The sequence below is a fragment of the Euprymna scolopes genome, chromosome 30, assembly GCF_053919585.1.
Source record: "Euprymna scolopes isolate OS-2025 chromosome 30, ASM5391958v1, whole genome shotgun sequence".
In the NCBI taxonomy this organism is placed as follows: Eukaryota; Metazoa; Mollusca; class Cephalopoda; order Sepiida; family Sepiolidae; genus Euprymna; species Euprymna scolopes.
In genome coordinates this window covers 79,988,038-80,001,696 of record NC_136511.1, presented here as the reverse complement: position 1 = coordinate 80,001,696, position 13,659 = coordinate 79,988,038, and the positions used below count along the sequence as shown (strand labels likewise).

Sequence of the window (13,659 nt, the reverse complement as noted above, 5' to 3'; positions counted from 1 at the left end):
TCTATCGCCCCCACAACAGCGGAGTTACTATCTTTAAAAGCATATCTGAGAACATTGACCAAGTCCTATCTGCTTATCCTTCAGCAAACATTCACGTATGTGGAGACTTCAATGTTCACAACGTCGAATGGTTGACCCACTCAAACAAGACTGATGATGAGGGGAGGTTCTGTCATGATTTCTCCATTGCCTATGACCTCACTCAGATTGTTCAGGAACCCACCCGTGTGCCCGACAATGACGGCCAGTATGCGAGCCTATTAGACCTTTTTCTCACAACTTGCCCTGAACTATGTTCAGTTTCTGTTCTGTCGCCTCTTGGATCTTCCGACCACTCTGTTGTATCAATTAAGATAAAAATGAAATGTAATAAGTCCCCAGACGTACCTCTCCATCGTACAGTATATCGATACACTAAGGCTGACTGGGATAGCTTCCGTACATTTATAACTGATCTACCTCTGCATTCTCTATTTAAAAAAGATGTGTCCTCTATAGTATTAGACCTGACGGAATGGTTAATTGTAGGTATTGATCGTTTCATACCCTCGAAAAAGTTTCAGCAAAAACCTAACAGCCAGCCATGGTTCTCTCCAGAATGTGCTGCTGCCATTGCGCACAGAAATCACTTTTTCCACTGTTTCCAACGTAATAGATGTATGGAAACTAAAGCCGCTTTCAGGACTGCCAGCAACCATTGTAAGAAAGTAATAAAGAGCGCAAGGTGGTTGTATGCTCAATCTGTTAAGTCCAAAGTAGCTGAGCAGCGGCTTGGTTCCCACCAGTTTTGGCAAATAGCAAACAGAATTCTGAACAGAAGCGTGTGCTCCATCCCAACTATCATCAATGGACCTGAGGTAATCTCGTCAGCATCAGACAAAGCCAAACTCTTTGTCAAGAACTTTGCAGCTAATTCTACCTTTTGCGATCAAGGCCGCCAACCCCCAATATTTCCTCCTGTATCTGAAAACACACTATGTGATATACGTATATCTGTACGTGATGTTGCCAAGCTAATCAAAAACCTTGATTCCAGTAAAGCAACTGGCCCGGACGGTATTCCAATTATAGTACTCAAAAAACCTCAACCTGAACTAGCGCCCATACTTACAAAACTATTTAAACGTTGTCTTAAGGAGAATAGTTTCCCATCTCCCTGGAAAATTTCATCAGTATGCCCTGTATTTAAGAATTCAGGTGATCGCTCATCTCCCTCTCAGTACAGGGCAATAAGTCTCCTGTGCGTCATGAGTAAGTTGCTGGAATCTGTGTTAAATACAGAAGTAATCAACCATCTCAACAAAAATAACCTGCTTAGTGACACTCAATATGGTTTCTGTTCTGCTAGATCTACAGCAGATGTGCTTACAGTTATATCTCATAGGATTAGCAAATCTCTCGACGGAGGCAACCTTTCTAGGGCAATTGCTCTTGACATATCTAAGGCCTTTGATAGGGTATGGCATAAAGGTTTACTTCATAAGATCTCTAGCTATGGTATAGCTGGAAATGTCTTCTCAATTTTATTAAATCATTTCTTTCTGATAGGTTCATAAGAGTAGTAGTTGAGGGGCAAAAATCAGAAGCCCACAGTATTAATGCCGGTGTCCCTCAGGGGTCCATCCTGGGCCCAACTCTTTTCCTGATCTACATTAATGATCTTCCAAATCACATCCTTACATCATTTGTAGACATTTATGCTGACGACACTACCATTTATGGTAGCACATCTAAGACAGTAAACGACCAAGTTCTCTCCAATTCTCTCTCCTCTGATCTTGAGCATGTAGTACAATGGGGAAAGGAGTGGCTGGTTACTTTTAATGCATCTAAAACCAAGCTTCTCTCTTTACATCATCAACATTCTGATCCCCATCTGGCATCAATTGAAATGAATGGCTCTCGTCTTCAGGAGGCCTCAAGTTTTGACAAGCTTCTGGGCTTGACTATTACTCCTGATCTTAAATGGAACACGTATATCAAATCTGTTGCCAATGCCGCTGGAAAAATGGTGGGATCTTTCTATCGATCCAGTAGATATCTCATTGCTGATGCTATTCTCTATTTATATAAGAGCCAGGTACGTCCAAGGATAGAATACTGTTGCCACATCTGGGCAGGAGCTGCTAGAAAGGACTTGTCCTGCCTTGATAGAGTTCAAAATAGACTTCGTAGCCTCGTAGGAGATGTCCTTTTCTCTTCCTTGCAACCTCTATCTCACAGAAGAGATGTTGCGAGTTTGTCTCTGATGTATCGTTATTTTCATGGAAAGTGTTCGACTGAGCTTCAATCTATGGTCCCCCCTCGCAAAACTTTCACAAGAAACACTCGTCTAGCTGTAAACACTATCAATAATTCCCCCCACTCTTTATTTGTTCCTAAACCTAAACGTAGATTCCATGAACAAAGCTTTTTTATTAGAACTGCACACCTGTGGAATTGTCTTCCGTTTTCCTGCTTTCCGGCTGACTACAATATGGTTGTCTTCAAGTCTAACGTAAATAAGTTCTTGATGAGCCGTTCCATATAAGTTATCAAATTTAACAAATTTTCATTACTAATGATTATTATATTGTCCAATTTCTACTGTACACTCTTTAACCCTTATCCTTGAGTGGCCTCTTGGCCTTGATAATGTGGTGATACCTATGAAAAAAAAAAGAAAAAGCCCAATGTGAACAAGTTCTAATTGAATCGTCCCCCTAAGTAATCCAAGTTACAAAATTCCCACTGTTTACTATGCTAAAATCACAATGACTAATGTATACCTATTAACCCTTATCCTTGAGTGGCCTCTGGGCCTTGATAAGTGGTGACACCCATGTAAAAAAAAAAAAAAAGATAAATGTTATGTACTACTTTTGTTCATTTTTTTGGTTTAGGAGCGATTATCAAAGCTCGGCTATGGCTTCGATGAGACCACCATTTTGTTTATTGTTTTGTCTCAATATTTTTAAATAACACACTTAAAAATAACTTTATATAAAGGAACATTAAACGATAACGTAGATGAGGGACTTGTTTTTGGTAAGATTTATTTGTTATATTCATTTTCTCACCCGTTTTTTGTTCGTTAGATATTTTAATAAAAGCCAAAATCGAGAAATGTTTTTGACAAAATAATGAATGGTATTCTTCTCTGTACTCTGATGTAATAATACACTATGACGTCTATTTCTGTTTTGTCAGAAATTTCATTTACGCAACCAATCACGTCACGTAAACGCATTCATAACGCTTCCAAACGTAAACAAAACAAATCACAATTAAATAATAAAAAAGCTATCACAACAAAAGTTACACGGGAAAAGTTTTGACAACTATTTAAAAGAATTCACATATATAAAACATACAAGTAATTGTAATGACGACAACCATCTTCAACAAATCACATTATATAAACTAAACAACGTGTAATAGATAGAAAAGCACATTCAAATAAAGAAAATAGCTTCGGTAAGTAAAAGTTAAATTTTATTAGCAGGGATACGTGACGTTGTCCGGGATTGAATGATCATACACGAATGTTTCACACTTCCATATCTTTATTGACATCGAAATCTGTCAAATCGACAATTTTCAATTAAATCGATTGATTGTCTGCTCTATTTGGGGATCCATGGGAGAAGACTTCACATGCCTCACTGCAATGACTTAGTCATCAATACACTGTGGTCTACATTGCAATGTAATCCACTTAATAAAATTATTTAATAATAATGTTATTTTATAAAATTATTTTTTTATATATAATGGTTTGAATTAATGTTTAAAACTCAAAAGCCAAATATCATGCTTCAATTGTGCTTTAAACAGACAAACACATTTTGAACGCGCCCATATCATATCAAAGAACTAACTGTTTATTTTATATGTCCGGCTTTACTACTTTTGCGGTGAAAACGGGTTTAGGGTTATTGCGATAATAAAAATTTCCATGTAAATGTACTTGTTATGTGTAAGGTGTTAGCTTTGGTCAAAATCATCATTCAATTTTTTTCACCGGATTATTTCGATTATCTATTATCGATTTTCTGTACTTATCGAAGACATTCCGATGCAAAACCTATCTAAGAACACTGGTGGACACATAAAATACCTTCGTATGAAAGTTCATAAAAATCGACCCAGCCATTTTCGACTCCATACGCACACACACACAAAGTTCCACAGACACACACAAAGTTCCTTTTATATGGTTAGAGCTTATAATATATTATACTTATTTGTTTACGCATAGTGACATTTAGATTTATCAGGTTGAGTTAGGTATTCATCTCTCTTCTACATCGAGAATATGTGTGATTTAAGAGCCAGCGCATCATAGAGGAAGCACTCGTTCATAGGAGATATGCCTGGGAAGTCCCGTCGGTATTCGCCAGGAGAAGCACTTCAGGCAATTAGCAATAAACTAAACCCTTTCTCAAAGATGGGAGACAAAGTCTGAGGGTATATCTTTTAGAACTGCGCAGGACCAACAATACACCATAATCAACAGGGCAACCTCCACTTCAGAAATGATACAGACTGTGTTGATTTGAATGCCGAAGTAAAAATAAATTCACCTGACTTTCGGGTTGAAGTAGCCCCCCTCTCAGATGTGCACCACATTTTAAAACATAACAGTTTACACGTAGCGATGATGGGTACAGAAAGAAAAAAATGGTCCCCTACCGATTAATCTACCATCGAAAACCAATTATTTGTGAAGAAGATCAGGTTATATTTACTATTATAAAATTTGTCGAGAACTTTGTTTGAAAGAATGGTCAAATCCTACTCTGGTATTTTGTGAATCAGATTTAGCACCAGGATCATTTAAACACAGCGGTTGGATCCAGCACTGATTAGCAATATTAAAGGCTCATGCAGCATTTAATAGTGTAGTCCATCAAGATTTTTGTTCCGATTCCGCTCTCTAATAATAGACGGAAACTTTACTTAATGTTGTGTATTGATTTTATATTTACACTGTGTCGTCTCTGTAATGTTTGTATATATACATATTCTATAGAACCATTGCTTATCAAGGTGACTATCATAGTGATGGTGGAAATTGGATGAGCTATCTTATTTTAGATGACATCTAATCAAAAACTTGTCTACGTTGGACGTGAAAATAGCCATGTTATAGCAAGCTGAGAAGCAGCTCCGCGTTATCGTGTTTCCATAGAGGCAATGTCCCGAGAAAAAAAATCTACTCATGGAATTTTCGTAAGTAAAATGCTGGAAAAGAAAGAAGAAAAGGCATCAACCGGAGACAAATATTCTTCTTTTTGTTTTTTTTTTTTGTATTGCGAGCGAAATATTCTTTCTCTCTCTCACTTTCTCCTATCTATCTATCTATCTATCTATCTGACTGTTGAAAAATCGGTTCAACAACTTGTAAGAAAGATGCTTGTTTACATCTCACGAAGCCGTAATGAAGTTAAAATTACAGACGCAAGTTCAATAGGATATCGTGTATAAATACGAGTTAAATTAAAAACAATAAATTTCGAACATTTTCTCTCAGCTATCGAAAATTCAATTCTAGGCCTTTTTTAATCTTGTCTTTATGGTACTTATGCATCTCTTGACCCGGATTTTTTGTGACGTGGGTGCGTGCGCAACTGACTGTCAACGATACCCGACGGATAAAGCCGAGCAGTGATCGGAGACGCTGGGAAACTTAAATAACAACAGTGAATCAAAAATGTGAACAAATTGCAAGGAAAAAGTCAAAAACACCTTCGTTAATTGTAATAAATCATTTTATTAGTTTTTGGTGGTTTTACTCTGACGAAGTTTAAGTGAAAGTAAGTTAATGTAGTGATTTTTTTTTAATAAAATGTGTTTCCACAAAAAATAATTTGTTTTCGTTGTTTTGGGTTGAAGCTTTATTTTTACATGTAATATGTCAATAATATATTTATTTCAAGAAGTTTTTTAAATGTTTTGTGTATTTCTGTTTGTATTCGTTTGCCAAAAAATGTTTAGTGCATGTTTATTTTTGTTTATTTTTAATGTTTGGTGTATTTTTAATTCTTGTAATTTTTTAGTGTGTATTTTATTTCTATTATTTTTTTTAAAAAAGTTTAGTGTATTTTTATTTCTGTTAATTATTTTTTAAATGCTTGGTGTATTTTTATTTCTATTACATTCAGTGTTTTCAGTGTTTGGTGTATTTTTATTTCTCTTAATTTTTTAAAAATGTTTAGTGTATTTTTATTCTTATTAAATTTTTTTAGAGAAACGTTTTTACCATTTTAGTTTTTTTGTTAATGACAATTTAAAAAAATTTCTCTTTCAATAAAAGTTCAAGAAAAATATATATTTTGTAGTTATTATGTTAATATACATTTTTCCAAGAAAAGTTGAAATAAAATAGTTTTGACAAAAACATCGTAATATTTTTATATTATTTTTTTTTTTGTTTTATAATGTATCCAAATTATTTATTTTCTTTTTTTTTGTCGTAGTTCATTTTTATTTTTATAAAATTGAATAAATAAATTCCTATTTTAAACCAAATAATTATAAACATAATCTGCAAAAATATATCCCAATCATAAGCCCCCATCAAAATTATATAAATGTTTTAAGAAGAAAAAGGAAAACAATTTTACCAAAATAATTCGCCTTTTTTGTGCCGGCGGTCCTCGATAGCTGTCGGTCGCACCCACCGTTACTGCTTGGCTTTTTTCCGTCGGTTCTCGTCAGCAGTCGGTTGCGGCCGTGCCAAAGTCACAAAAGTCCGGATCCAAAGATGCGTAAGTACTACTTGTAATTACGTCAATTCCCTTCTGTACACATGTGATATTATCGGCATCTACTCCCCAAGTGTTGGGAATTGAGGGGAAAATGAAAAGGACAAATGACAAAAATAGGGGAAAGTAGGTTTATCGGCAAAACAGTGTGAGTTGTTTCACAAAAGCAGACAACGGAAGCTGGATAGGATAGTTAGTTAATGTGTAGAGAACAAATAACAGGGCCTAAAAGATATATTTATTTAGAGTTAGCTTATGCTTAGTTTTGGAAGTTACAGTTAAATTTGATGCAGTTTTTATGACAGTTAGAAAAAGTTCCCGTGAGTCTTGGGTGTGCGACTTTTGACGACAGGTAGAGTTTGAAAAAGTTTTCAGATTAACGTAGTTGAACACATATTCTGCCTTGGACTAAATCGAAAGAGGTTAAGAAGTTCGAGATGAATTGGCCAACTGTCTTATGAGTAAACTAAGATGTGGACTTAAGCGTATGAGGAGTCGATTGTGTCAAACGCACACACACACACACACACACACACACACACACACACACACACACACACGAGCGAGTGGTCAAAATGCAAATTTACAAAATGTTTCGGAGTTTGGGTTTTATTTTTTATACTTGGGAACCCGTGCGCGCCCCCGATAAAACCACTAATGTGAGAGACGACGACACGGCAAGAAGAGAAGATAATAGACGAGAAGAAAAAAAAAAGAATCACGGAAACAACGTTATATCGGTGGCGTTGTCTAACCATCAGGTAATATGACACATATGAATTAGTTGCTCTCGTGTTCGAATTAATTCTATTAACATTGCAAACACTAGATATTTTTCTCTTGCAAACGGCTTTCCTACATGCAAAGTATCTAACACGCTTCTAAACTGATACGTGTTCGTTTTCGTCTCTAGTGCTACACGATTTATACCTGAGATGTTTTTTTTTAATTTGTTCACCATTCTCTTTTGCTATGGTAAATAAAGAGTTAAACTAAGAGTAGCAATAATATTTTATTATGTTTTGTGGTTATATTCCTATTATGCAAACGCGTAGAATAGTTAACAGTCAAGAAATCGTTTAAAAAAAAACAAGTTATATCAAACAAGGTAAAATTCAATTATCTTCGACTCTTAATCCTTAACAGTACTTCTACAGAACCGACCTGCTAGAATATAAAACTTTATTTTACTTCACCTTTAATCAGGGTTTTTTTTAGCGGGGTCTGTACCACCAACTAGGGGGACATTACGAAACTTAAGGTGGGCGGTAGCCAAATTTATCGTATAGAGGTTCCTGAGATTCTTTAGGGGGCGGTGAAAGACAGAGATCTTCTATTGATATTACTAGGTGTTTCTCAATATATTTCTTTCCTGATTCACAATTCATGTGAAAATCGATTACACTTCAGTTATTATTCATTGGAAAAGTTAATTAAAAAATTATACTCCGTAATGCTGCCAAAGCTTTTAAAGTGATTACTAGGTACGTGCAAATTAAATGCCGATGTTCAAAAGCAAAAAAATTAATTAATTTATTTCTGCTTTTTTATGAAAATAAAACATCGTAAAATATAACAAGTAAAACATATTACGATAAAGCCCCCTAAAGTCTGTATTAATGAATTCGATATAACTCGAAAACAAAGAAGAATTTCTCGAACTACAGATATTATCATTGAATTAAGCATTGTTTGTGTAATATTTTCATACAAAAAATTATAATAGCAAAAAATATTTCTACTTTTTTTTTAAATTACAGGTTTCGCGTAATTTTTATATGTAAGATTTTCATATTTTCCTTGCTTGAATGAATGTAAAACCTTTGGCGTGACATAATTTTTATATAATATTGGCGAATAATGAAAAAAAATGAATTGAAAAACAGGAATATACAAAAATAATTAAATTAGAAAATGGTAAAAATGATACAAACGTTCAGGATAGAAATGTACGGATGCAAGTTTGGGGAGAAAAAGAAACCCAGTACCCCTCCCTTCTTTTTAATTACATGACATCATTCTCAGACAGATTTTCGACTGTCTCAGATTTTGGGCTTCCATATAATCCGTGTTTACAAAACTACCGTTTGTTGTGCTGCTGAAACGGCAGAATCACTCGCTTTTGGGGCAAATTAAGCTATTTTTTGTACAAACAATGTGTTTTCTTTTTATTTAATTACATATCTTTGGACAGGGTTCAAAAAAGAGTCGCCAACCTGATAGGTCCTGAACTGTCATCTTAGCTTTAGCCTCTGTCCCATCGACGAAATGTTGCATCCCTCTGCCTGTTCTACAAATACTTTAATGGTGGCTGCTCTGACGAACTGCAAGCACTTGTACCTCCTCGACGTGACTACTCCCGACAAACCCGACAAGCGACTAAGTCCTACCCCTTTACAGTAGAGATACCTAGGTGTAAGAAAGCCTTTTACTCCAATAGTTTCTTCCCCAGAACTGCAAGTATTTTTAACTCCCTTCCGGGATACTGCTTTTCCAACTGTACTGATATGCAGAAGTACAAGTGTAATGTGAACAAAATCTATCTACTCATTTCCCTTCATAATGCCCGCAAATTGTCCTCGATAGTAGCCCCCTACTTCAAATGGGCACTTGGAGTGAAGATTGAATTAAAAAAAAACTTTAATTTACTAATTATCTTTAAAATAGACCCAGAAAACTAATATTTATCTTTTAAAGGATTTTTACAATGAATTTATTTAACTTCACAATTTAGCTGAATTGGTTAGCTTTCCCCCCCCCCCTATTTTTTCATGTGTACAAATATATTTTTTTTTCTTTTGGAAATTAAGTTTAATTATTAATCTTTCAAATACAATTAAAAAGTAGTCGGAAACTTACAAAAAATTATGATAAATCGGCTTTCAAAACTGTTTCCCCCTATCCTTATTCGTTTATTTTTGACCATACCTAGTGTTTATTGAACCTGATGGATTCACATGACATGATTCATATTTACAGCAAGTCTTTCTCATCTATCGAATGGGTTCTAGGAACAGAAAACAAATGGATGGAGTGAAAACTTGTGATCAAAGATTTTTTCTATCAAATATGAAGTCAACAATCGCAAAACTTTTTGCTCATCATCAACAATAATCTGCACAATGATCAGTGATTCATGTGATTATTATTCTGATTTTTATTGATTATTGTATTAGTAATGCTATGATATATTATTTGAGCCACTTGATTTATAGTTGTTACTGTTTCCATTCGGTTGACATTGTAGAATTTTGTTGAATAAACTTATGAATATTCAGTTATTCTTCCTTTAATTATGTACTACCACTACTACTGAAATTATTATGTAAATATACATGTCGACAGAAAGGGCGGTAATAGATATCTGAGTATTCTACGGATGCGTTTGCGGAAAAAAATGAAGAAAACTAAACTTTATTTAACTTAACGTTACAACCCATTTTATCCTTTCGTTCTTATATGCTATGTTTCTGGCAAAATAGGGGTAATTTCTGTTTCCGGGTTAAGAACTCATCCATCTATCACTAACTGTTTGTAGGTTTTTGACCATTAAGTAGCATTTTCTTTTGCTTTATTAGTTCTTTATAGGGTGATACGACATAGAAAATACCACATGATTCCATTTCCGTTTGAAGAAAACCGGTTTTCTTTTTTTGCTGCAGATTCTCTTCTAGTTGGCCAGGTGTATACACATCCCAAAGCGATTGGGGTCTTAATGTGACAAGTTGTTTAACGAGCGAGACCGGAGATGCGCTGCTGTATAATTCAAGTTATGGCAACAAGACCATAGTTAGCACCCTCAAGATTCCTAGCTAGATTTCCACGAATAGCGAGGGCGTGTCCAGGATGATGAAAACAAAGTTCCCGGCCACGGTTATGGTCTTTGGTATAGGGTCGAGTTAGGGCCACATCATGTCACCTCACATTTTCGAAAGTCAACACCAAAATGTACCTGATTGTGCTGAAGAGTGTGGTGATCCTCTAGTGCAATTAGGTGGCAGCTGACAGACCCTGGGTGTGAGAGAATGACTCAACACTAACCTACAAGTCGAAAGAGACTCAGGCTTGGCTTCAGAATAAGTGCTACGACTTTGTACCACTCTGTCATTGATCCTCCGCCTCTCCGACTTGAACCTGCCGGACTACTTTGTTTGGTCGTACATCAAGAACATCTCCAACATGACCTCAACACCAAAGACAGCTTGATCGCCGCCATTCGCCGAGTATTCGCCGAGTTTCCGCCGTCGTTTGTGTCAATGGCAGGCTCCCAATTCCGGACCCGTATCGAGGCGGTGATTGAGACTGAAAACGGCTACATTGAATAGATGTCAGCTCTACTATATTATTAGAATTACCTGAATATATTTTTTTCAATAAAAGTTTTAAAATAAAGCTGTAGAGATTTTTTTTAGGGTGTCAATTTTATGGATTCACTCGGTACATCTAGAGGCTTTATAGTATGTCTGGAGCTATTTTCATCGAAAATAAATTGTATGTTTTATTTTGTCAGGTTGATTATTTCAAGCATTCTGTAGAAGTGCACTTTTCTCGCATTGAAACTTTCTATATATATATTTTTTCAATTTGTTCAATTTTAATTAAGCTGTATTTATCGACACACAAAAATCAAAAATAGCTTCCGGATGTGACGTAACACTTAAGTATGAGTAGCACATGCCTTTCACTAACTTTTTCTGCAATTAACTAAACAAAGCAATCAACTGTGAAGAATAAATTAAAGCGGTTATTATTATGTTTTGTGAATCGTAAGATTTAAATGAAATAAAATGTTGAAATTAAATGGAAAAATCTTAAAGGCATTTCAACACCTAAAAAGCATTCATGTATACGTATAATAGAAATTCTACTGCGTTTGGTCCAAGTTATAATTTATTGTTTTACATTTTGTTTACGGAACATTGACTGTTGGTTATTCAATGCTTTTATATTATATTTCTGCATTTATTTTAGACGTGGCTTGGTATTCGGTTTGTTCAAATTATTTGGACTACTATTCACATCTTAAGTGTAATTTGCATCACGTTTCGGTTGATGTAACCTCTAATCTTTCAGGATATCTTGTCAAACTGGTGCACCTTTCTGTTTTCGTTTCGTCACTTATCACTGGGTCCAAACGCAAAGTAAATTTCAATTGTATTTTAGTGTCGCTCGCAGTAAGATTGAAATTTTAGCACCCAGAAAACTTTCACGTAGATCTTATTACTACCAATAATTCTATCCACTAAAGCACGGATCCTTACGCAAGGATGAAATAAGAAGGTTGGTTGTAAATTCGGTGCAGATTTCCGACGGACTGATTACTGAGTTCGACAAGATGCACCTTAAAAAGTCTGAGGTAACATCGACTGAAACGTTGTGCAACTAACACTCACAATAAAAACTAGTCCGAATCCTCCAAATAATACGAACAGTACTTTTATCTTTTGTTATCTAAGCATATAAACTTTTGCTTATCAGAATACATTTATAAAGACGATAAGAATGTTTTTTGCATTAAAAAAATTGTATTGATGTAATATGGTGTTTTCTGTTTTAAATTTCAGAGAAATCAACAAAAAAGTAGAAATAAATGATTACACAGACCACTACACACTATATAAAATGGGAAACACGCTTCTGCAGATGTGGTGCTGTCGCCCAGCTAATAACGAAAACAGCACGTCCATACCTTCTTTTTTTAAAACACAAGGAAGCGGAAGCCTCGACAGAGTTAAAACTATCTCATATGCTCAACATAGAGAGGCTGAAAATAAACTAAGGGAGAAATCGCCGCGTTTTGCTCCACTCAAGCAACTCACATTTCTTTCTAAGAAAATCGATACTAAAGCCTATAAGGATATCCCATCGCAATTTTGGAAACCACTCGTGAGCGTATATCCTGGACCCCGATGTGTGTTCCCTGGATTGGATGATGCGGCCTGCAATTTTCCCAGCAGAACGCAATATTTTGCAAAGGGTGGCGCCCGTCCGTCGACTGAAATGTCTGCTCTTTTTGAAACAACGGAAGTGAGGCCTTTCCTTACACCCGAGAAACACACTTTTCAAGAACCCGTATCAGATAATAGGGCGACCGAAAAAGACAACAAGGACTCGTCCGATTCCTTATCCATGATTTCTGAGGAATGGACCGAGATACAATTATCAAAAGACTACTTCCAGGAAGTTGATTCTGATGGCAAAGAGTACGACGCTGACTATGTCATCAACGGTATCATTAACGCTGATCATGACCACAACGGTTCCGAAGATCGATATGCAATTAAAAATAATTCGGGTGATGCTGGAAAAATTATTTCGGATTTTGTTCGTCCTTTCCTTTCACCAGGAACATTCCATTCCGACGAATCCCAATGACCAAAACTGTAATAATAGTTTATGCACAACACAAGATTACAAGTAATTTATACAGGTATGCGTATCAGTAATATGTCGAACAAAATACCGAAACTTCTCAACCAACTTCGCAACCACCGATTGCTATGAGTCATAATACGATACGTTAGAAATATTCGTTTAAATTCACGGCTTGACATTCGCAATCAACATTAATTAAAATAAAATCTTAAAAACATAGCCAAGTTTGCTGTAAACAAATACAGTTATAATATATATATATATATATATATATATATATATATATATAATTATGACTACGTATGAGTACGTTAAAAAAGAAAAAAACGAATGAAAACAAAACTAACAAACAAATACTGGGACCACAAAGAAAGCGGGCATTCGCCAGTAGTCGAATAGAAAATAGTAAGACAAGCAAACAAATGGAGAGACCTAGACGAGCCATATAAATTATGCCTTCATGAAAAATTTGCTATCCTATACTTTAAAGAACACCAACGTCAAATTAAACTCTATGAGAGAAATAGCGAACAAC

General features: G+C 35.4%; 1 protein-coding gene across 1 annotated transcript; it reads left to right on the top strand.

The window, feature by feature from the left end:
• The first annotated feature begins 3,240 nt into the window (after positions 1–3,240).
• LOC145254606 (uncharacterized) lies at positions 3,241–13,332 on the top strand. The gene is made up of 2 exons (XM_080113214.1): positions 3,241–3,456; positions 12,314–13,332. Exon 2 carries the CDS (start codon positions 12,372–12,374, stop codon positions 13,122–13,124), a length of 753 nt encoding a protein of 250 aa, XP_079969340.1. The 5' UTR covers positions 3,241–3,456; positions 12,314–12,371; the 3' UTR covers positions 13,125–13,332.
• Positions 13,333–13,659: the final 327 nt, after the last annotated feature.

Excerpts from the sequence above, each read along its gene's own strand:
- LOC145254606 (XM_080113214.1), top strand. The coding sequence starts at position 12,372 with ATGGGAAACACGCTTCTGCAGATGTGGTGCTGTCGCCCAGCTAATAAC.